At 38.6% G+C, this 25,126-nt stretch overlaps 3 protein-coding genes across 3 annotated transcripts; all 3 read right to left on the reverse strand.

Moving 5' to 3' along the window:
• Nucleotides 1-5,193: 5,193 nt before the first annotated feature.
• Nucleotides 5,194-5,781, reverse strand: LOC124263255 (acetylcholine receptor subunit beta-type unc-29-like). Its single transcript, XM_046697846.1, has one exon. It carries the CDS (start codon nt 5,779-5,781, stop codon nt 5,194-5,196), a length of 588 nt encoding a protein of 195 aa, XP_046553802.1.
• A 5,813-nt stretch (nt 5,782-11,594) lies between these two features.
• LOC124263256 (acetylcholine receptor subunit beta-type unc-29-like) lies at nt 11,595-24,201 on the reverse strand. Its single transcript, XM_046697848.1, has 2 exons — nt 24,194-24,201; nt 11,595-12,135 (listed from the first exon to the last, which is right to left on the reverse strand). The coding sequence occupies exons 1-2, from the start codon at nt 24,199-24,201 to the stop codon at nt 11,595-11,597; spliced, it is 549 nt and encodes a 182-aa protein (XP_046553804.1).
• Nucleotides 24,202-24,290: 89 nt separating this feature from the next.
• Nucleotides 24,291-24,869, reverse strand: LOC124263257 (acetylcholine receptor subunit delta-like). The gene has a single exon (XM_046697849.1). It carries the CDS (start codon nt 24,867-24,869, stop codon nt 24,291-24,293), a length of 579 nt encoding a protein of 192 aa, XP_046553805.1.
• Between the last annotated feature and the right edge of the window lie 257 nt (nt 24,870-25,126).

Consider the following 25,126-nt stretch of genomic DNA (forward strand, 5'->3'; position numbering starts at 1 on the left):
TCAAGAGCAAGATCATTATATAAATTCAATTATTTCCATCAAAAGTGGATGTTGACAAGGCCATTTTTAATAGCCTGAATTTCACTATAGTGAATCTGAAAATTGTTTATATTTCGGATGTTGATAGATAGATTTAAGAGACGTTAATATGGCTGTTGCTTCTGCTGTGAAAATAGGGCTGTTATCTGGAAATAGAGCAGGTATTTCTGTATCTGAAAATAAGGACTTGTGTGTATCTTATTTACAAAGATATAAATGCTATGTAAAACAAAAATAAATAATTAAGTATAATTATACACACCAATTGTATTTTACGAGAAGACACTAGTTTAAAATACATCATGATATTGAGTGCAATACAAATTACTTTCAAAGCAATGGTTTTACACAAATACATGAGATATTGAAAAGCATTTTATCTCAACATTACATATCATACATCTAAGACTAATGCTTGAAAATACCAAAAATAGATTGAATTTTTTGGGTACTTATTATCCTTATCAGAATACATTGTAATACATAAAAATAACCTTTAATTTCCTCAAGACAAAACAAATGTTTCTCCTGAAGTTGGCAGCCAGCATGAAATTACTGAGCACCTTGCCTTGAATGAACAACATCAACCGCAACTTACAGCCAATGAGAAGTTGTAAGGCTTCTTTGTAAACTTTAAGCCAGTCGGCACAGTTGGTAGAAAATATTAACTGTGAGCTAGCCTTGCATAGGTGGCGAGGCTCCAAATGAGTGGTACTGAGGGTGTCTATCTCATTATGAAATTAACAATATTTTAAAGCTTATAATTAACATCTATCACCAAACAATATCAATATGAATACAAGCTACTACATATGTTCAACCCTGTTACATATATATGTTTTTTAGTCGTCTGTGTAAGATACTGCAGTGTAATACTTTTACGGCAATATTACACTAGTGTAATACATATAGACATATGACGTCATAATGGTTAACAGTTATGACGTCACAATGCTAATACCTCTGTCACAATGGTATGAGACATTGCGTGACTCGCGGAAAGTTGAGACTTACCACACTGCAAGCAGTTTCTAGCAAATTATGTTGGAGAGTAGTAAACAGATTACTAAATTCGCTTCCGTGAAATACCATTCCTATTAAACTCGTGAAAGATTTAGAATCAAACTCGCTCTCGTTCGTTTGATGCCAAATCATAAACTCGTTTAACAAAACTGGTATTACACGGACGGTCGTTTGATATCCACTGTGTGGGGAGGTAGCTTGATCCCTTCCCCACTTTGAATTAGAAATGACTTTCAACAAATCAAATTGAAAAGAAATGTAGATGAAGGTTGTCCATCAGCTTTTTCAGATTTTGATAAAGCAAATATGTTAAATGAATATTTTGAGTCTATATCTAATTTAAATGGTGCAGATACCACTTGTTTACCACATTTTGACAAGCGTACCGATGCGGTATTGGAAAACATTACAATCGAAGTTAATGAGGTTGCAGATATCATTAAATGTCTTACTCTTAAGAAAGCTGCTGGGCCAGACCTGATTAGTCACCAATTACTCAGAAAAACTGTTAATTCCATCAGTCCAGTCCTGTGCATATTATTTAATATGTCACTAAATTTGTGTGTGTATCCTAGCCAATGGAAGTATGCAAATGTTATGCCTTTATTCAAGAAAGGTGACCATTCGGTTGTATCAAACTATCGCCCAATTTCACTTTTTAGTTGCGTTGGGAAGTTGTTTGAAAGAGTTGTGTTTAAGCATGTTTATAATTTCTTTGTGTCAAACGATTTGTTATACAAATATCAGTGTGGCTTCCGGAGAGGTCATTCTACTGTACATCAACTTGTAGAAATTTATAATCAAATTTGTACATCACTCGATAACAAAGAATACTATTGTATGGTCTTTTGCGATGTATCAAAGGCCTTTGATAGAGTTTGGCACAGAGGGCTTATGCTTAAATTAGAGATGTATGGAGTCAGTGGAAAACTCCTTGATTGGTTTAATAGTTATGTAACTGATCGCAATCAATCAGTCTTTGTTAATGGGTCGCTATCCAAGCCTATGGTGTTGAAAGCAGGAGTTCCCCCAGGGATCAGTTTTAGGCCCATTTCTTTTTATTGTGTATGTAAATGAGATAGCTGATAAGCTACATTGCATAACTCGGCTTTTCGCTGACGATACTTCACTGGGAACTTTATCAAAGGACAAACAAGTGATGGAAAGAGCCATGAATGAAAATCTAAAAATATTAAACGATTGGGCAAAGGTCTGGTTAATTTCCTACAATCCGGAAAAAACTGAAGCTATATTATTTACTTTGAAAGATGGCAAAAAAGACATTAATTTGAAGTTTGATAACTGCAATATAAAAACAGTCGATTTTCATAAACATCTGGGTTTAATCTTCACGTCTAACGGGAGCTGGCATCATCATATTGAAAACATTATCAAAAAGACATCTAAAATGATTGGATCATTTCGGAAATTAAAGTTCTTATTAAATAGAACAACACTAGCGAAAATATATACTGTATTCATAAGGCCACACTTTGAGTACGCATGCGAGGTATGGGATGGATGTTTAATTGAACAAGCTAATAGATTAGAAAAACTTCAACTTGAAGCAGCGCGCATAGTTACTGGTCTTCCAAGATATGCATCTTCCAGTTCATTGTATTACGAAAAGGGATGGGATTTACTTTCTGAGAGAAGGAGAAGACGCAAATTAACATTATTTTATAAAATTAAAAAAATGCCTGACACCAGTTTTTCTTCAAGATTTACTCCCACCTGTAGTTAGCAACCAGACAAGTTATGAGTTAAGAAACTCAAATAACTTTAGTCAACCATATACAAGACTGAGGTACTCAACGTCATCTTTTATTCCATCAACAGTTAAAGTGTGGAATAATATTCCCTTAGCTATTAGAAATTGCGACTCTGTTGCCACGTTTAAATCTTATATCCACGTGCAGGAAAAATGTGCACCTATATATTATTCATATGGAATAAGGAAGTTCAATGTTATGCACACTAGATTAAGATATATGACGAGTACACTTAATTATGATTTATATAGAATAAATGTAAAAAATGACGCATCATGTCAATGTGGCCATAGATGTGAGAATGTTTTTCATTACTTCCTTGAATGTCCTTTGTATACTATTCAAAGACATAAACTGTTAAAATCTTTAGAACATATTGTCAAAAATAGAACACTGATTGATATTAATCTTATCTTACAAGGCAATGCAGGTCTCTCAATCACTGACAACCAGAATGTTTTCAAATATGTACATATCTATATCTCTCAAACAAAACGCTTTCTCAGTTAACATCTGTTGTACATATCCTAGCCTATGTCTGTCACTTGTGTACTTTGTTGTAAGATGAATTGTGTAATTATCTGGAGAGGGCTTTTCTAAGTTGGATAACTTGTGCCCAATCCTTTTCTTGAATGAATAAAATATGTTTAAAACAATCAAATTCCTTCAAGCATTTAGCTTTAAGATATTTAATATTGGGCAAAAAAGTTAAATGGGAGTGAAAAATAACACCCAAAACCTTGGCCTCCTTACAACTTTGATTGGGGTGCCATTCAGAAATAGTTCTAGGTCTTTATGCAGTGTATATTTTCTGCAGAAATGTGAAAAATGTATTTAGAACAGTTATTTATTTAGAAGATTTAATGCTTTTTTCAAGTGACCATTTGTGAATTTTCATTGAGACAGATTTGTATATTGTATGCATATATTTACCAAGAAACATTAAAATCATCCACGAAAGGCGATTCATCAACAGAATCAGTTGAAACCTTTGAATAAATATTATTTTAATATTAGATAATGTAACAGACAAAATACTGCCTTGTGGAACACCCTGATCCTGATTATAATAATCACGCAGGGTTAAACCTGCTTGGAGTTCAAGTTGCCTGTTTGTTCGAATTCAAAACTGCGATATATACTGAGAGAAAGGACCTCTCCAACCTAAATCCTTTAAAAGGCCTGCTTCCAAGTAGTATCGTGTGTTTTCAGAAGATCAAAGAAACTTTTTGACTATGTGTTTCATCCCGAAAGCATTTGTAACAAACAACTCCAATCGTGCTAAATTATCAATAGTACTTCCATTGTTCCAGAAACCATATTGTATATTTGTAGTTATGCTATTGGTTTCCACATACAATAGTAATCTATTATTTACAATTCATTCCATGCTTTTACAAACACAATTTGTTAAATATATCGGTCTGATAGAATAATTATTATGATCCCGGCCAGGCGTTGGTATAGGTACTGCAAGGGCATTGTGCCACGAAGGTGGAAGTCCATCAAATTTATCTAGATGTGTCCATAGTTCGGGAAATGCTTCAAGAGCTCAAAGCGTATAGTATCAGCCCATGTTACTGTAGCATGAGCTTGCCCATGTTCAAGCAGCAATTTGTGTTAATTGTAACAAACGTTATACATACATAACATTAATCTTCTTAAGCTATTACCGTAGTATCTGTATATAATTAAATAAGCATAGTTGTATCCTAAGATACCATCAAAGACAACTGACGTTGTAGGTCATGTAATATAATTTACCTTGCCATTTTGAGTCTAGTGTCAGTCGAGACTCGAGACCTATTATTCTCCGGCGTTGACATTCTATACTTTAAACACACTTGACATGGTAGGGCAGGGCAATATTTGCACGTCTTCTTTATCTCGTCAGCATCTCAAAAACACTGCTGTGAGACTACTATTAAACACAAAGAAGCATTTAAAACAGGTCCTGTTAGGTTTAATGTCAATATCTGGCCACTTTGGCCTCGTCTGTTCTTCACCCTCCACATTGACACTGACAATATCAAATTTATGTAACTCACATTCTAAACATCCATTTCGATGGTGCCTTCTCTTTCATTTTCAGGAAGAGGGTGTTGACAACGACGATGATGACACTGGAAAAGTTGGCCAGAGACACATAGAGACTGAAGAGGCTGACGGTCAGGGAGTCCCAGATGATGGACAAAAACAGCTGGAAGCTGAGGAGGATTGACACGACCATGGTGGTCTTCTCTCCGCAATGTCAGGGACTGGATTGTTTTGTCCAGAGTCGGTTGTTTCCAGATTTACTGATTGCAACATTATGTAACAAGCAAAGACATCTTGATGCAAATTGTGTGCATGGCGACCGCTACAGCATCATCAGCATCCCAAGCGTTGCAGCCGTTGCACCACAACTGAACACAAAGAAAAATAGAAAACAAGCCTTGTTCAGTTTAGTTTCAATATCTTCCCACTTTGGTCTTCCCTGCTCTTCATCCTCCACATTGCCTATCTCAACATCTACTTTACGTTTGTCTTTCTTATACATAATTAAGATCCATTTCGGTGTCGGATTCTCCTTCATTTTGAGGAGGATGATGTTGACAACGACGATGACGACACTGGTGAAGTTGACAAGAGAGACATAGAGACTGAAGAGGCTGACGGTCAAGGAGTTCTCGGGCAGGGGATCTCTGATGATGGACAGAAACAGCTGGAAGCTGAGGAGGATAGACACGACCATGCTGGTCATCTCTCCGCTCTGTGAAGGCAGCAGGAACACGAAGCTGTTGAGGAAGTGGAGGAGGGCCACGGGGAGCAGGACAGTGAAGATGTAGAACAGGGGGCGTCTCTTCAAGCTGATGCTTATAAGAAATCTCGCTTTTATATTTCGGATTTTTTCCGTGATTCTTTCTGCGGAGATTTCAAACTCACTATTCTCTTCAAATTGTTCCATATTAATGTCTGTTTCCCTTGAGATATGTATTCTATTGATGTCACCGAACCATCCACCAACTTCAATTTCACAAATCTGGGTATCGAAAGGAAACTTGTAAATGTTTATGGGACACTTTGTTTTTGTTGCTCTTGTGAGAAGCCATCGAATATTCCCCTGACTGGTAACCATCAGTGAACCTCCATTCTGCAGTAGCTCCTGTCCCTTTATACTATTTTTTATAGTCAATTCAGGTTTCCAGAATGTGTTCGAGTCCACAAGAATACTTTTCTCTGAGCTCAACGAAGCATTCCAAACAACACGATGGTCGTACCACGAGAAGACCATCCACACGGTGCTGCTGAGAAACTGCTTTTTATTATCTAGTTCTTGGACAGATAACAATCCTGCTGCAAAGGTAAGGTTAACTACATGGCTTGGCTTGTGATGGACTTTGTAGCCTTCTAAGATGGCGTCATTGACTTCTCCGTCAGACATTAAACATGTGCTCCATGGTGCAACTTGCAGCATGCATGTCAAGATAATAACGTCCCTGGCGTTCAGCATATTCTCAGACGTATGTTTAAGTCGAGGCGTTACTAATGAATGAAAGGTTTCTGGGTTCGTCAGCATTTATAAAATATCATGAGTGTGTGTTTCTATGGAGATGGCATTAAACACAGTTATATCTTCTGAATTAACACAATTCCGTTAATTATCGTTTCTGTGTTATTCATTATTGCGCTTGGCGCAACTGTAAATCGAAACATCGACTCAATTTGGTACCTTAACTAATAATTACTCAGTATCATTCAACGTGAGAGGCACATAATGAGAATGGATCGATAACACTGATTAGCCCCCAGTAAACAAAAGCTAGAAGATCAATGATCAGTATATGTTGTCTATATAATAAAATATAATGCAATGTCACCAACGCTTCAAATTTTGAAGTGTTCGCCAGATCATCAGATGTTTGACGTAAAAGCTTTACAGAGCATGGATCGTATGACACTCTTTGAAACCTATGAAAAGTATGTTGGGCTGCACGTCATACATATGTAGACATCCAATGCTGGATTATTCAAGTATATTTCGTAATTCAATTCCATGGCACAGTTGAAAGAAAAGCAAAAGCAAAACACTTTCATCACTATAATTCGCCACTGGACACAAATAGTTATGTGTGTAATTCAGTAATTAATAATATGGAAATAAATGTTAGTAGAAAATAGCCAAATGGAGCCATCAGATGAGGATTTGCATATTGGGCTCTTTATCTCATCAGAAAAACGTTTAAATTTGAAATAAATACATAAAACAAATATATTAATGGCACCAATTTTCTTAATCATTCTTGAGTAACTACATGTAGTTTGGGGGAATATTTGCTAACAATAACATTGATCAAGGATCATGAGTGTGTATCCTCAAGATATGAAAAAAACGTTTAGCAAGAGAAGTAACTCTCAGAAGTTTCTAAGTCACCTATTTTTGTTACTATCTGTTCGATAAGGATGCAAAGATTTATTTATCTAACTTCCATTGTTACAGAGAAAATCCTTCTCCATTTGCAGACATAAGGCATCTCATAAAATAGCAAGGATTAATGGCTGTTGTACTGTTATCGTGTTTAACTATTAGTCACTGTGATGGCATATGATATGTGCGAGTTACCTCCCTTTGCAGCCAAGCGAGTTACCTTCCTTTGCAAATGTAGAGCCTGGATGTACCGATCTTGGGCTGCAGTGGTGACTCGAGGTCTGCCTGTACGGGGACGGTCATGTGTTATACCTGTGTGGTTGTAACGAGCTGCAAGCCGTGATATCGTGCTCAGACTAACATTCAGACGCCAGGCAACAGAATATTGATAATCTCCAGCGTGCATTCTTTCAATGGCGATGTTCAATGTCGCAGCGTCAAGACGTGGCGAAGTGATTTGACCTTGAAACTTCTTCAAAACGAATGTCAATTTCCGAAAGTAATCTGGATTTTTATGGCCAGACAGTACATGCTCTTTGCTGCATAATTTCAACTGGAAGGTGATTTCTGTTGAAATTGTGGTGATGCCTTTTTAATCCTTGTAAAAAATCTCAGCAAAATCAACATGTTCAGGTAAAGTTGATTTTTTACTTTTACAATTGTGTAAAATTATGTTATCAACACTTTTTTGTTAAATATTTTCACGATTGTTTGAACACAATAGGTAATTAATAGATTTTTAAAAATACACAATGCCTATGCGTTTGTGTTTTGAAATAGTATATACTCGGCGTCATTAATAAAGGATCAAATGACATATAGCACATTTCTTAGAAATAGTAAAATTATGAGCGTCATCATAATGTTTAATGTGTTGACAAACGTGACACAACGTGACATACAGACAAAAAGTTCAAACAGTACCAGCAAACTTCAGTTGTATAGACCAACCCCCTAAAATGAAAATGACAAACAGGAAGCCCTCGGTCATTCAATATCTTGTGTACCCTCCTCGCGCATCCAAGACACAGGTGCACCTTGTTCTCATGCTCCTTATCAAGTTCATAAAGAAAGCCTGCGGAATCGCATTCCATTCCTCTACTAGAGCTCTGTGGTCCACACCTTGACCGAGATCATCTCAGGCATGCTCAATTGAGTTGAGGTCTGGAGAGCATGCTGGCCACTCCATCACCTCTACACCCTGCTGCCTAAGGAATTCCGTAACCACGTGCAGTGGTGTACGTACAGTAGGAGTTGAAGTTGAAGGTAAACATATTAAACTCTTACGTCCAGGTGCACTGCTAGTTGAATGCAGTAAAAAGGCAGCAGGCAACCAAGCTGATCACTGCACTAACGTTTGTTGGCATTCCGTTCACAGTCTTTGCTCACATCACACTAAACACGAGCAAAGGAATCTGTAGCACTATGTCTCGTGTACACTTGTCAAGCTCGTCTTTGAACATAGCTGTCCTCCTGAGACGGTACGTAAGTCCCAAAACTTTCAAAGTAAATTGAAACTTACCAGATTTTTTAAAAAGTAGTATTTTGAGATTTTAAATTATGGCTAAATTTTCTTATAATCGCCAGCGACTTAGGGGGTGGTGTAAATCGAGCTAGGGTCCATGGAGGTAGCTGAAAGGACTGTAAGTCCCCATGGTCCCTAGCAGGGTGATCTACCCCATCAGTTGCTGGCGATCTGTAACCCGTTTTTATGTCTATAGCCCATATATTGCCTATAGTGATATCTTTTTAGAGTAAGATACTAGTTTTAAGCCAAAATTTGTGATACTCCAGTAGTTTTACTGTCCATCAACGACAGGTGTTTACGTTCTAAACTTATTGATTTGAATATGCAATGTTTTCTGGTCATGATATGGCTGAAATATTGCCGATGTGACACTAACTATCAACTCACTCACTCACTCACAAGTGTTCCTGTAAAATCAATTTACGGTGCGCCCAAAGGGCCAAAATAATCATACAAACCAACTCATTATATGAATATAAATGCCTAAATGGAAGCTATTAATCATGAATGCTGCGCTACTTGTTTGCATGTGTATATACCTGCATAATTGTTTGTTAGTAATTAAAGTGTTTGCTCGTCCAGCTGAAGAAGCTGATTCAAATCTTCTAGTTCCACCCTCTGTCAAATTGCTAGGGTATTGCACAAACTTTATGCAGTCTCAAGTATTCATTATCCCAGCTTGAATAAGTGGATCAAAAGATTGTTTAAAGATTGTTGTCTTGTGTTCGGCAGTTAGGTATTAAAAGTAACACTGGTCAGTTTGGAGTCGGCATACTATGTCCAGCTTGAATAAGTGGATCAAAGATTGTTTAAAGATTGTATTACTTCGTACGTTGTCTTGTGTTCGGCAGTTAGGTATTAAAAGTAACACTGGTCAGTTTGGAGTCGGCATACTGTGTGAATAATAGGGTATTCAGTTTAAACTGCAGCTTGGTACCTCATTGGCTAGGACGATATATATACATTGACGTCGTTCAAACAGTTATAGGTGCAAGTCCGTCGTTCTATAAATGCAATAATACCTCCTTGCCTCTGTTCGACTCGTACGGAAGTTAAACACAACGCAGTCATAGATCGTAGATCGTAGGCGATTTCGGAAATGGTTCACGGAGCTTGGTCGGAGTATGCTTTCCTTCCTTAGGACATATTTGTTATTAAAGCTCGAAACATATATTCCTTCCAACTTTAAATAACGTTTCAAATGCATAAAAGGTCATAACTGTGAAACCTGTGACCACCCATGCATCATCTCGGTACATATCCGTCTTCAACTAATCAATAAATAAGACACAAACAGTTCACACAAAAAACGACATCGGAACACACAATGTGCAATAACTCAACTGTTCCAAGAAACCCTGATAAAGAACTAAAATCATTGCACCGAGAACCCTGCTGACTTTTAAGCACATTGTCACATAGTAAAGAAGATGCGACTCACTGGCATAGTGGCCTCCTCTGTCCAGCCTCCAATACATTTCTTACAATAGTATTATCAGTGGGACTATCCATACCAATGAGAATATGAACTTGTGCTATAAAATATTGTTTTAACTTAATCAATAGTTTGGAAACTCTGAATTAAAGATACAAATAAAGTGCGCATCTTTGAACCTGGTAACCAAGCTCGTAAACTATGGGATTCCGCCCATTGTATGCTCTCAGTGTCACATCTGATCTAGCCTGATTCGATAACATGTACAAAACCTGCACTTCCAGTTTTAAGCATTCCCGAAGAGTACACAAAACATCATGATATACAGAGTTCAATATATCTTAACAGAAGAAACAAAAACATATAATTATCAGCAATCGATTTGTAACACCAAAATGTCTGCCCCCAAGCTGAGTGGGGATGTGTGCTTCTTTGCAAGAAAACCAATACACTAAATCCTTTACCTTCGTGATACGTTTACACACCAAAGCCCAAAACCTGCTGAAAACCTCAATAGCACAACTGGCTTCGAGCATGCCCGTGCGCCAATGAGTAAGTGTCCCTATTATATATTATTATCTGACATGGCGGAGTGTGTGATAATATTATCATGGCATGAATCGTGCTGACACACACATTTTGTCCATAAACTGCATTATTGGCCGGTACGAGTGGCATGAAAGTATATCTACACAGTTGGTATACGACAACATGAGTTTCTCTGAGGTTTACGATCGAATAAAACCTTTAAATAATTGCGAAAGGAAAGATGATACGAAATTACCCATGCCATCAAGCACGATTACCCGATTCACGAACTATAACAAGAACACTTAGAACCGATCTGGACCAGATAATGCAGTGATCGACATCATGAGCATTGATCTACGCAGTCAGGATATGAGGACATACATCAGCCTAGCCAATGCCAATCATTCTGGAAAATAATGGAGAAGATTTACTTACATTAGCACATTTCTCAATGGTTAAATACATAATTTGTCCGGATTCTTTTTGCTGCAAGAGGCGGTAGGGTAGCCTGAAGGTTCTAGCATCCACATCCATAACATCTTAGCAATTATTCTCTGGGTTTGAACCTGTTTTTCTATTTTACTTTTCAAATTACTCCACAAAACATTATCAGCACATAAAATTAATCCTCCTTAACTGTTACCATTGTATCTGTATATAACAAAACAAACATAATCGTATTGTAAGTTTCAAAGACAATAGGCGTGGTAGGTCAGGTAATGCATTGATTTATTCATATAATTTACCTTGGCATTTTGACTCAAGGGTCAGTCGAGACGTCAGAACCAATTATTCTCCAGCGTTAACATTCTAATAAAGACAATTGATATGGTAGGCTAGGGTAATATTTGCGTGTGTTCATATCGTCAGCATCCCAAGAACCACCGCTGTGAGACCACTACTGAACACAATGAAGCATGAAAAACAGATCCTGTTAAGTTTAGTTTCAATATCTGGCCACTTTGGCCTCGTCTTCTCTTCATCCTGAACATTGTCGCTAACAATATCAACTTTTTGTAACTCCATCTTACACATTCTTACGATCCATTTCGGTGTCGGATTCTCTTTCATTTTGAGGAGGAGGATGTTGACACCGACGATGACGACACTGGTGAAGTTGGCCTGAGACACGTACAGACTGAAGAGGCTGACGGTCAGGGAGTTCTCTGGCAGCGAATCTCTGATGATGGACAGAAACAGCTGGAAGCTGAGGAGGATAGACACGGCCATGCTGGTCTTCTCTCCGCTCTGTGAAGGCAGCAGGAACACGAAGCTGTTGAGGAAGTGGAGGAGCACCACGGGGAGCAGGATGGTGAAGATGTAAAACAGAGGACGTCTCTTCAAGTTGATGGTTATAAGGAATCTTGCTCTTGTATGAAGGGTTTTTCCGTGATTCTTTCTGTGGAGATTTCAAACTCACTATTCTCTTCAAATTGTTTCATAATAATGTCTGTTTCCCTTGAGATATGTATTCTATTGTAGACACCAAACCATCCTCCAACTTCAATTTCACAAGTCTGGGTATCGAAGGGAAACTTGTAAATGTTTATGGGACACTTTGTTTCTATTATTCCCGTGAGAAGCCATCGAATAATTCCCTGACCAAAGAACCTCCATTATGCAGTAGCTCTTCTCCCTTGATACTATTTGCTATAATCAATTCAGGTTTCCAGAATTTGTTCGGGTCCGCAAGAATACTTTTCTCTGAGCTCAACGAAGCATTCCAAACAACACGATGGTCATACCACGAGAATTTCATCCACATACTGCTGCTGAGAAACTGCTTTTTATTATCTAGTTCTTGGACAGATAACAAACCTGCTGTAAAGGTGATATTAACTACATTGTTTGGCTTGTGATGGACTTTGTAGCCTTTCAAGATGGCGTCAATGACTTCTCCGTCAGACATTAAACATGTGCTCCATGGTGCAACATGCAGTATGTATGTCAAGGTAATAACGTTCCTAGCGTTCAGCATATTCTCAGGCGTACGTTGAAGTCCAGGAGTTACTAATGAATGAAAGGTTTCTGGGTTCGTCTGTATTTATAAAATCTTGATTGTTTGTTTCTATGGAGATGACATTTAACACAATCTAATCTTCCGTATTGAAAGCCAGTTAATTAACGTTTATGTTTAATAGCATTATCGTGCTTGGTTCATGTTTGTAAATGTAAAGCATCGTTCAGTTTACTACCTTAAATAATATATACGAAGTATTATTTAAACAGGAAAGGCATAGAAAGAGTTTACATGACTTAATAAGACTAATTTGCTCTCAGTAAACAAAAGCTTCACAATCCGTTAGAACGATCAATAATCTTGCGTATGTCATTGACACGATGCAACGTCATCAACGCATCAACATAGGAAGCGTTCGCAAGATGTCTACCATGAGAGCTTTACAGACACCTTCAATCTTGCAGCCGAAATCAAACTACTTACTAGCAAGACATATGACACTCTTTTAATTCTCTGGAGAAAGAGCATGAATGACTGTACCTCATATACATGTAAATGCTGGAGCGAGACTATTCAGTTATATTTCGTTGTTCAGTACCATTGTGCAGCTGAAAGAGAAAAAGCAGAGTCGATTGTACAATTGTGACGAAATCATGAGCGGGAAACAATGGAATTATTTGTGTAATATAGAAGTCAATAATATAGAAGAGAACGTTCACAAGAGGAAAAGAGCCACGAAAGGAAGTATGCACTTCGGTCGCTTTATGACATGAGGACAAAATTTAGATGTGAAATATATACCCAATACATTTATGGCATCAACTGTAATGTCAATTGTAATGTCTCGTACAAACACCGAAAGTACATCTACGCCAGCTGCCAGTCAGGTCTCATCTCGTCCCATCACGTTTTCAATATTTGCTAATTCGGTCCGACTTGGTATAATACAACAACCACCCTCCATCTGCTCACCAGGACCCTTCCCAATCTATTTCTCAGGAGGATTTAGACTTATCATTTTCCTCTTTAGATTCGTCATCAGCCGTCAATAATTCCAATTCTGCCCCTGACTTCAATATGGTCACTTTAATGCCAGAACATTTCACAGGTAAAGATAGTTCCCATGCTGCGGAATGGCTTGATCGTTTCCTTCACTTTACTAACTTTAAAAATGGACTGACGCAGAGAAAATTCAAGTTTTTCCACTCTTTTTAAAGGATTCAGCATACCTGTGGTACAAAGATCAGTTACAGTCAATAGAGAACGAATTCTGTACTTTTGACGAAGTGGAAAATTGTTCAAGGACAAATACGTCCACCCGACTGATCGGTGGTCCCTGTTAGAAACTTTTGTGACTCGTACATTATCCCCTCAGGAATCTTTAGATGCTTATTTGGCGGAACTGACCGAGACGGCTAGTCTGTTAGGAAAGACTTGCATTGACCTAATGGACGCGTCTGTTAGGGGACTGGATGACAATACTTGGCGACATGTTTTAATGAAACAGCCAACTGTGCTTACTGAGGCGGTCTCATTTGCGCGAATGGCTAGATTGGTCATCCCTCAGTCTGAAGACAGTACGAACGTCATGCTAGCAATCGATACTCTGAGAGGACAGATTGCTGAACTGGATTCAGGCGCTGGTTCTAATGTTTTAAGCCTCGAAGTTTTCAGTGATTCAGGCCTATGGAAAGAAATCCCTATTCAAAAGTCAGATGTACCATCTCTTCAAGGGATAAGTCAAAATATGGTGCCAGTATTATGACAAGTTGTACTTCCCATCACTACTGGTGATTTTCAAACAGAACAATGTTTTCAAGTTGTTGCAAATTTTGAGTCTACCATGGTTTTAGGCTTAGATTTCTTGATACGTCAAGAGGTTGTCATGAATTTTCAATCTTGTACTTTGGCTATTCAAAATGGTTCAACAGTTGTTCCAATGGGGCAAATGGTACATTGCTACCACCTGTTGCTGGTAAACAATAAAAAAACCTACGGCGTCAGAGCAAATACTTGATCGCTTGCGGCAAGACGGCACAGTTCCTCCCCAATCCAAATTAGAACATTGCCTAGGTTTCACAGTTCAATATCGACCAGGAAAACTTATGCATACCGTAGATATTCGTTCATGCTTTCCGTACGCAGCAAATTCAGACAATGGTCTCCCCCAGTCGGATAACTACGACAAGATATCGATTCGAATTGCAACAGATATATCATCAGATTTGTATGATGATAGCTCACTTAGAGTAAGCTCTGTCTCACAGGAAATTACTCCGAAGCTTATCGGCAATATGACGTCTCCAATAAATTGCCACCGTGTACGGGCAAACGACGACGTTATGGCAAGCGAACAGGACTGAAAGTTCTTGGCCACGCTTAACGGCGTAGACGGTTTGTCAACCACAAACATAGGCCAACTAACCCATTTCCAGTTGTCGGTCGGTCCAATTACATCCATAAACTACTCAATATGATAAGGATACGGATGTGATGAGCCCCACTGCTCAAATATTAACCACGAGCAGGCATAACATGTTACCTTGGATTTACAGGAATACTTTGTATAGCAAAATGCATTCGAGCGCGTAGAATATTCAGTGGAAAGAAATACTACAGGATTCATTTGGAGACCTGAACTGTACATGAGGTTACAGATGAACATGAATACAAATTCCCTGAAGGAGATCTATGATTACATGATACTGAAGTCGTTTAATAACAAATTAAAGCGTTAGAATTATATTGTTTCAAACAAATTGTTATACTTAGTTTCCTTTTCAGTTTAGGCACTGCGGATATCGTGTTGGATGGCCACTCTAATATTGATTTTTGCATGTGTTCTATTTCAGCAGTATTACTATATTATGCTATATGACATGAAGCACAGCTCATATTGATACAAGCTGTAGATAATTCATTATGGTGTTACATGATTCAATTGTCACAAGGTTACAGGGAAATAGAAGCGTGCATATATGTTGATATGTGTATTGTTTATTGTCAATTGTTTTGTTGTGCATATTCAGAATACCTCGACTACATACAGTCCCATCCTGGTTGATAATGAAGAATACATTCATATACACGGGTTAGTGACCAAACCCTGCGACGGTTTGGGTCACGTTGCATACTATTACTTGATGAATTCACTCCCGGGTTACTGACCACAATGTTTAGGTCAGGATGCATATATACCTACTACTTCTACTGGAAGGTTACAGGTCGTGCTGTCCATAAGAGACATTGTACATATTCGCGGACCATTACAAAGCGTTTCGCTATGCGTGTATATACGAGAAAAAGAAATGAACTACGATCCAAAGAGATATGACGATAGTGCGTCACGTGATGATGCGATATACTTACAAATACAATGATGTTCAATGAAATACGGTGAAATTCCATTCTGTTCGAAGAAATACGATGAAACACGATGATGTTAAATGAAATACGATGATGAACAATGAATTACAGTTACATGACTCGAAAGGAAGTCAAGAGAATTCAGTGTTCAATGGTTATACTGTACGGATACAAATATACGTTCCATGATGAGAAATGTTTTTTGGTGAAGCATGCTGACGCAGTATTTGCTACAACTATTAATGTCTGTTGCTTATTCGCACGGTTACTTGTGTGAAATTACCATTACCTACTTGTGACAATTGGTATCATATTTTCCAGATACAGTCAATTTCTATTTACAGGAAAAGTCTCGAGATAAATGAATTCTCATCACTGCTCGGTTTCAGAATGCATGGAAACCTTTCGTACAAAATGTTGATGAGATATATATATTACTTATTTTCAAGTTTATATTTATGTTCATAATCCCATTCTTTATATTTTAGCATTCGGGAGTCTACTTCGATCAGTATGGTGATTGTTTGCATTCAGAATACAATGAGTGCATGTATTCCAATACAAAATGACACATTCATAGGACAAACTACTAAAACGTTTGGTACCTGCTCATTACCTCATTACAATTGTTATTCAGTCGATGTAATAGATGGATGCATAAAGAAGGCGCAACAAAAGTTCCCCGCGAACTGAACAGTGGTAGCTAATAGCACTGGAATATTTCTGTACATTAATGTTTTATATGCGGATTCTAGTACAAAATGAGGAGTTCTTTCATTTATTGGATCAATTGGTCGTTCACGTTTTGCCACTGCTAGAGTCGAATATGCAGAACGACTGGTGCAGTATGTGAGACAATTATAGTAGTATGTAACTTATATTTCTCGTGCATTTTTCAAGTTTGTCAGCTGTCGACAGACGTGTACATGTCTAAAACAAATGCTCGTATTTCATCCGCTCCTAATGGTTTTTTAACGAACCATAGAAACATTAAGGAAGTTGCTATACACATATCAGATGTGGAGAAAAGTATTCTTATTTCAATGACAACTTTGTTAGAACACCTTACATTCCTAACAACTACTCGATAAGAAATTGATGAAATGTATTTGGTAATTAAACAGTTAATTCATCACTATTTGAGTCCATCTTTGCTCCCAATTAAGGAAGTAAAGAAAGCTTTAACATGATTCAGAAACGTCTTAATGTGCAATATCCGTTGTTTCATGTTGCTCATTAGATCCAAGATATAATTATAGTTAACGTGGTGTTCATTGTTCTCGGACTGGAGAGTCAATTTTAATTTCGCATTTTGTTCCTATTCACACTCCTTCCACTCTCCTCGATGTACATGTATATCGAAGTAGTTCATTCGGCTTACTTATTAATCAATCAAGTCACGAAGGTTATGAATTTACCTGATTATTTGGCTGTTTTAGAAGCGTACAATCACTATATTGAATGTTCTACTCGAGATTTTCAACACAGACGAATTAAATCCTTGTGACTGTTACATTTAAATTAAACGGGCTTCGTTCGATGGCTCTCGAAATCGAACCAAGCCTTATTCCTTTCAGTGGTATAAAACTATTGTATTAATTAATGGTCGCATTGAGAAGCGTCCAGCATGTCAGATTTGTATATTTAAAATCCCTTGCCATTTTGCGTTGAAACTTGATGAATTCGATAAAGACATGATCATTCACAATTGTTAGAAAACAGAACTTCAAAATTATAACCAATTAATTTTTTACTCATATCGGAATTTTTTGAAACTTTTCAAAACTTTTACAACTTATCTTCGAATATTATGGTTTTACAATTACACATTTATGACTTGATAATAACGTGACCATCCGAAAAAGGACAAGAAATTTCACGTTAATTTACACCTTACTTCCCAATGTATGAAAGAGCGTATAATGCTATTGATGGTAATTGGAAATATTCCCTTCCACCAACCCTGTTGTGAGGTTATGGTCTCACAATTCTATCTCTTCCCGTGAGACTTGACATTATCAGTTAGCAATCCTCTGGACCAATTTTCATATTTAACGGAAATTCCATTTTTACTACTTACATTTTGATTTTCCTTCTTTGCAAACTCCAACACATCTACGTATTTCTGTGAAGATTTATATCAGTGGGTGAAAAGCTTTTCTTCCTACTAGACAAAGTAATTTATAGTCCTCCAACATTGTGAAGCAGCTTTCTCATTACCTCTGACATAATCCATATCGCAGACAGCATCCTGTCCATCATATTAAAGCTACCTTAACCTCGCAGTCTTTGCCATCTGGCATGTGTAGACAAATGCGACATTTTCTTTGTCCTAGTTAATATTTCTATACGTTATATTTCATACTGTGATCAAGTGCAACAAGCAACTAACACTTGTCAGTATGGTACATTGAGCACTTGAGATATAAACAAGGGTTTAGAATTTCATAGGTGATGTTATCCGATAAATACTCCATGTTCGGAAGTTGTATTAATATTTTGTGTTCTGTTTTCATATGCCATCATGTTTTTGTCTCTAATATCACTACCTAGTCACCAGAGGAATATTCAGTCATATATTAATCCTCACTCTTACAAAAGATATGGTAATACTTTGCATATATAGAGATTCTACTTGTGTTCGGACTGTGTATCTCACATATTATGGGTAGCCGGTAGTTACAGACTATACATTACATTATTCTCCACTTGCTTCCTCTTAATATTACTTGCTAGGATCAAGTTTCATCAGTGTTTCAATGTATTCCCTCAATCCCTCACACATTTATCTATGTTGTTCGTTCTCGTCTTTTACACCACAAAGCATTTCTTGAATGTTGTACCTTAATTGTTCATAGTCATATCGACAATTATAGATTACGTCCATGCATTCTATGACTTCGATCTCGTATCTCTTTATGTCATTTCCATATTATGAATGTGACAAGTAGGAACTGGATGAGTCGTCCTACAATTCGCATTTGTACGTCAGTATCGTACTTTGTCTTAATAAGCTTATAGTAGTTTGATACTTACCTCCATAGCATTGTGTCCAGAAAAGATCGAGGTACTTCATAATGACATATGTCTCCATATTTCAACACACTGTTTACATTCGCTTCATGTCACAAATAAATTGATTTTGGCTTAACACTTTTCCCCAAGTGTTGCAGCTCCATAGCCGGCCCACGTTCTGTTGGAACAGAAGTTAAGCACTTCCTCCACTGTTGTCGGGCGCTCGCCACCTTCAATCATCTGACTCCCCACTTCAGTTGGTGACGACCGCAATACACAGGGCACAGCCAATGTACACGCCACACGCCAGAAGACAGTATGGTTCCTATCATCGCCTATAACGTCACAGATAAAGTTGTTCCGACACCTATCTATGACACCATAATTCGACATGGTCTGCTGATCGTCGGGCATACGACATGTTTGCCCATGCTAGTCTACTCGTGTGCGGACATTTTTTCATCTTACCACGTGTCTCCATCCCAAAATCGTACTGTGGGATCTTGCAAGACTGTGTGTTACGTCACTGACTCTTCATTGTGAGTTTAGTCACTGACATTTCGTTGTGGAGTTCGGTACCAATGCCGGACAGCTCATGCTGTGACTTTTCCTGCCCAAGACAGTGCCAGTGAATTCGTTTGGGGACCGATGACAAGTGAACTTTTGTGAATGATCAGACCATATGTGGTCGTACGAAGTGACATTTAATCATCTTTATTACTTTTATGAACTTTAACAGACTAAGATTTTGTTGTGTTGTGTACATGCTTTGTGGTATTACGAAGTAACATAGGAGCCATTTTCGTCCCGTTTTTCGAACGTAAGTTAGTGTACCTTGGGCATGTTTGCCAATTTCGCGTTTTGCACAAGACCTTTCAAATTGATTAACAGATCCCATTCGAGTTAAGTGCTCCTGTATTGCTTCTTGTGTAGATTTTGTTGTATTTCTCTACATCGCCTTCATGTTCTCATGTTTACTTATTCCGAGCTGCTATTGTCCACAGGCGGAGGATGTTATAAGGCGAAAATGCATCCTTTATTCAAGAAACGTATCACAAATCCATTATTGAGAATTACGGTTATTTAGTCATAGAATCAATGCTGTTACTGCTTGGTAATAAACTAAGGGATAGAGAACAGGATAACTGTGAGTAACAGAACAGAAAAGACTCTTAAAGTAGCAATTAACAGTGACTCACTGATGAGTTTACAGTAATTCTTCGATCATGAGGTACAACATGAGACCATGGAATGATGTAACTTTAAACGAATCGGAGGGATTATATGTGGTCATGTGACAAGGGTGGAGCAGGCTCGAACACCTTAAAAAGATGGGTTAGCATTAGAAACTAGTGCGGGTTGCACAGTCAGCAGAACGTTCGCATCGCGATCGATCAGTTCCATATCTGGTGAAGAGCTTGCCCTATCCTGCCCAGACCACGTCACCTTGTAATGACGAGAGAGGTCGAGTAAACCCATGTGAGTATAGAACCTGGTGTTGAGTTCATTGAGTGCCAGAGCGCCAGTACATGAATGAAATGTGTTTATTGAGGAGTTACAGTCGTCTGACCTCTCACTCCTAGACTTAATTCCCCATGGACCAAGCGAGTGTGTAACTTGACCTTTCATCACCCCTGACAATGCGGAACGGCCACCTTCATAAGTAACTGGTAGTAGGGTTTACTAACGAATCCCGGTTTCAGACGATACCATCAGTGACATTCTACAGATGGTGACGCCTTGGGGGTGCACCCTTTGTAAAGCGAAAAGATTGTGTACTGTACGTTTTAGATGATTACTACAGTGAGAGGCCCCTAATGTTTCGCGTGAAAAGTTTTGTACAGCATGTGTCCCTCTTAAGCAAGCACATTCTTTTCCTGAATCGATTCAAAACCCCTGCTCGTAATTTCGGTTGGCATGCACGTTAACTAAATTTGGCAAGGAGAATAACAACAACAACGTTTTCTTCAAACTGTAAAAGATACAAAATACGTGGTACTTACCATAATTAGTTACAGTAACGAAATCGCTCTGTAAGAAGTGGAAATGGACACACAACACTGAGAGTGAGATCAGTGAGAGCTGACGGCTACCTCGTCATGCTTTTGTTTCATTCGTCGCTACTTCGAATGATAGTCAACCACCACTTCAGCAAGTTTTGACCTCTTGGACACGTCGAACCTCTATTGCAGCATCCCGAGGCACGGCAGTACGTTTCGGGCATCGTAATATTGCTGCGCATTTGAAATCGACCGTGCAACAAACTTTGAACGCCATCATTATGCCGGAAGTATACTTAGGACTGTAGTTATTGGCGCCATCTATTGGCGAAGCTGTAAAGGGAGATAACTGAGATATGTTCCCCATTGTAACTCGCATCATCACGAGTGGAAATTAAATTATAAAGTACACCGACGTTGGCTTTTAATATTTAAATTGTCGTTGAACTTTATTATTTTATTTAACCATGTATTCCTGCAACAATGTCTTCCAAGTAATCTGTAGGTAGGTAATTGAAGGTGTCTAAAAATATACTGTTTCAGTGAAAACGGATGTAAGGAATGAATTTGCATCACCAACATTGATGAATTTGCGCCCATCTCAGCCTTTTGTTTAAATGACGTTGTGTCAATGGCACGCCAACTACTGGTTGTTGTGCATGTAAACCTGCGGCATGAAGGCGATTTCCGACTGTCGGGGCATGAATGTGTGTGCCCGTTGCTTGAAGTTCGTTGGCTAGACGTGCTGCACTCATCGTCCTGTAACGTATCGATGACGTCGCCAGATGACGATACTCATGTTGGGTGGTTGCACGAAGCCTGGGTCGATCACCAACCATCAGTTGCATCCGTTGTCGAAGACGCCGAATTGTGCGTCCCAGCGTTCCAAGTAACCGCCAGCCCGGAGGCCCAGCGCCGGTTGTTATTGTATCGGGCCGGCAGATTCAAATATTTCCAGCCTTTTGTGGCCTTCAGTAAATTATTTGTCAGGGATTTTTTTCTCGACTGGAATCTTTCCTATAATTGTTTTCTTTATTAACGTTCGGGAATCCATGATCCATCATGTTACAATAACTTACAGTTTCACTTCCTGGTATTTCGCCACTTTGCGCATAGGAATGTCAACACCAGTTTTTAACCAATAACAACTTCTCTGTGTGTAATTGAGTTTGTAGAAACACTGTGAAACTGAGTACAATGTAGTCTATTTTAATTTTTTATTGTTTTTGGTTTAACTTTAAAAAATGGGCTCGCAGATTTCATTCAGGGCCTGCTTGCGGCAACAGGTCCTGATGGCCAACTGGCAAATTAAAGTATTGCAAACACTGGTGCGTTCATGGACCTGGTAGTGTCTGGCGACGTCCCTTACACTCTGTCCAACATGTAATCCCCCCATGGCTTCACGGCGTATATTTTCACACAATCCTGTCCGACGCCCCATTGTCAACTGCATTTATCACTGTTTAGTGTCTTGCAACAGTGGTGTCAGTGTGCGACATCCTCCCTTTGATGCTCCTCAGGACGCCCGCAATTGTCGTGAATTCACGACAACGTGCAACATCTGGGTTGTCAATACACTTCAACTATCGCCAAACCATTGACTGGATTTGGTCGAGTTAACACTTGCTCATTGTTTGACATCAACCTGAACTGTTGGCTCAAATCTTCATTCAAAATTTACAAAAGATAAAGTGCTAAACCTTTTGGTTCAGAACCCAGTGAGAACATGAGTATAACATGTACCATATAATTCTGTCCTAACCGGAGCAAAACCTTTGCAACTCTGCATTAAGGATAACAAATAAAGATAGCGATTGCGAACCTGGTAACAAAGCGGGAAAACTATGGGATTCTGATTTTTGAGGAGATCACTACAAAACTAAATTCTATGTTTCTCCTGTCGAGTCTGATCTAGCATATTTTATTAGCATGCTCAAGCCCTGCATAAACTCAGTTTTTAGCATTCCGGGAGTGAAGATAGAACATTATGATGTACAGAGTTCAATATATTTGAAACCGGAGAAATAAAAGCATATCATTAACGGCAATCAATTTGGAACGCCAGCATCGAAGAAATCAACAACAAAACGAACTCTCCGAATCTGACTGGGGAGGTATGGGTCTCGCAAAAAGGCAAATGCACAAAGTTCTTTACCACCCTGATACATGTTCCTTGTTTACACAACAAAGGCCAGAGACTTGACAAATACCATTGTTCTACAACCTACGTGTACTTTCCCTGTATTTGCGTGTATGGGTCAACACGTGAGGCACCAGATACACTAGAGGTAATAACCGCTTCATTTCTCCTTTCCAGTTTGCAATGAAAGCATCTACATGCTCGGAATCTGGGCTCAAATATCCAGAGTCTAAACGTCTAATCTTCTTATGGGAAGAAGACAAAAGATCTATTGAATGATGTCCCAGTTTGCTTGAAACCTCTGCCAAATGTTTAATGATAAACCTTGCAAATAGCAGCGACAAAACCTTTCAACATCCATAAGATACATCTGCAAAAATCAGGGTCGAGTGTACAGTTGGGACTATACCATGAGTATGTATTTATTTCAGCACTATTACAGCTGTTCGATGTGGTTTGTAAACAAACAATAGAATATGGACCAGACAATCCAGTGATTGATACCATGCAATCCGATGACAGTGAATGTGTTTTGAATCACTATCAAATAGGCATGATACCAGGTGTTCGCAAAAGGGGATTTGGTTATTTGATGATTATTGAATGGTATTAGATCATCGATATACCTTAAGCTTAAGTCTTGGCCAAATGACCTTGTTTTAATTTTACCAGAAATTCCAATTCACATACACAAAGCAACATATCCGCAGGGAGGGGAGCATAATTGGTGCCAGTAGGGATGTTTTACCAAACTTTATAAAGATGGTATCACTGAGAAAGTCACATAATGCGTTGGCTTCTTTCTGAGCAGCAATTTGTGTTAATTATAGCAAACATGATAAGCACATAAAATCAGTGCTCCTTACCTATTACCATTGTATCTGTATATAATAAAACAAACATAATCGTATTGTAAGTTTCAAAGACAATAGGCGTGGTAGGTCAGGTAATGCATTCATTTATTCATATGATTTACCTTGCCATTTTGACTCAAGGGACGGTCGAGACGTCAGGACCTTTTATTCTCTGACGTTAACATTCTAATAAAGACAGTTGGCATGGTAGGCGTGTCTTTATGTCGTCAGCATCCCAAGGACCACCGCTGTCAGACCACTACTGAACACAATGAAGCATGCAAAACAGATCCTGTTAAGTTCAGTTTCAATATCTGGCCACTTTGGCCTCGTCGGCTCGTCATCTTGAACATTGTCGCTAACAATATCAACTTTATGTAACGCCTTCTTACACATTCTTACGATCCATTTCGGTGGTGGCTTCTCTTTCATTTTGAGGAGGAGGATGTTGACAACGACGATGACGACACTGGTGAAGTTGGCCAGAGACACGTAGAGACTGAAGAGGCTGACGGTCAGGGAGTTCTCTGGCAGGGAGTCTCTGATGATGGACAGAAACAGTTGGAAGCTGAGGAGGATAGACACGGCCATGCTGGTCTTCTCTCCGCTCTGTGAAGGCAGCAGGAACACAAAGCTGTTGAGGAGGTGGAGGAGGACCACGGGGAGCAGGCTGGTGAAGATGTAGAACAGAGGACGTCTCTTCAAGTTGATGATTATAACTAATCTCGCATTTATATTACTTTTTTTTTCGTTTTCTGTGGAGATTTCAAACTCACTATTTTCTTCAAATTGCTCCATTTTTATGTCTATTTCCCTTGAAATATGTATTCTGTTGTAGGCACCAAACCATCCACCAAATTCAATTTCACAAGTCTGGGTATCGAAGGGAAACTTGTATATGTTTATGGGACACTTTGTTTGTATAGTACCCGAGAGAAGCCATTGAATAGTTCCCTGACTGGTAACCACCAGATACCCTTCATTATGCAGTAGCTCTTCTCCGTTGATACTATTTGCTATAATCAGTTCAGGTTTCCAGAATTTGTTCGAGTCCG

Source organism: Haliotis rubra, unplaced genomic scaffold (genome assembly GCF_003918875.1).
Source record: "Haliotis rubra isolate DU_JTF1 unplaced genomic scaffold, ASM391887v1 Scf875, whole genome shotgun sequence".
NCBI lineage: Eukaryota > Metazoa > Mollusca > Gastropoda > Lepetellida > Haliotidae > Haliotis > Haliotis rubra.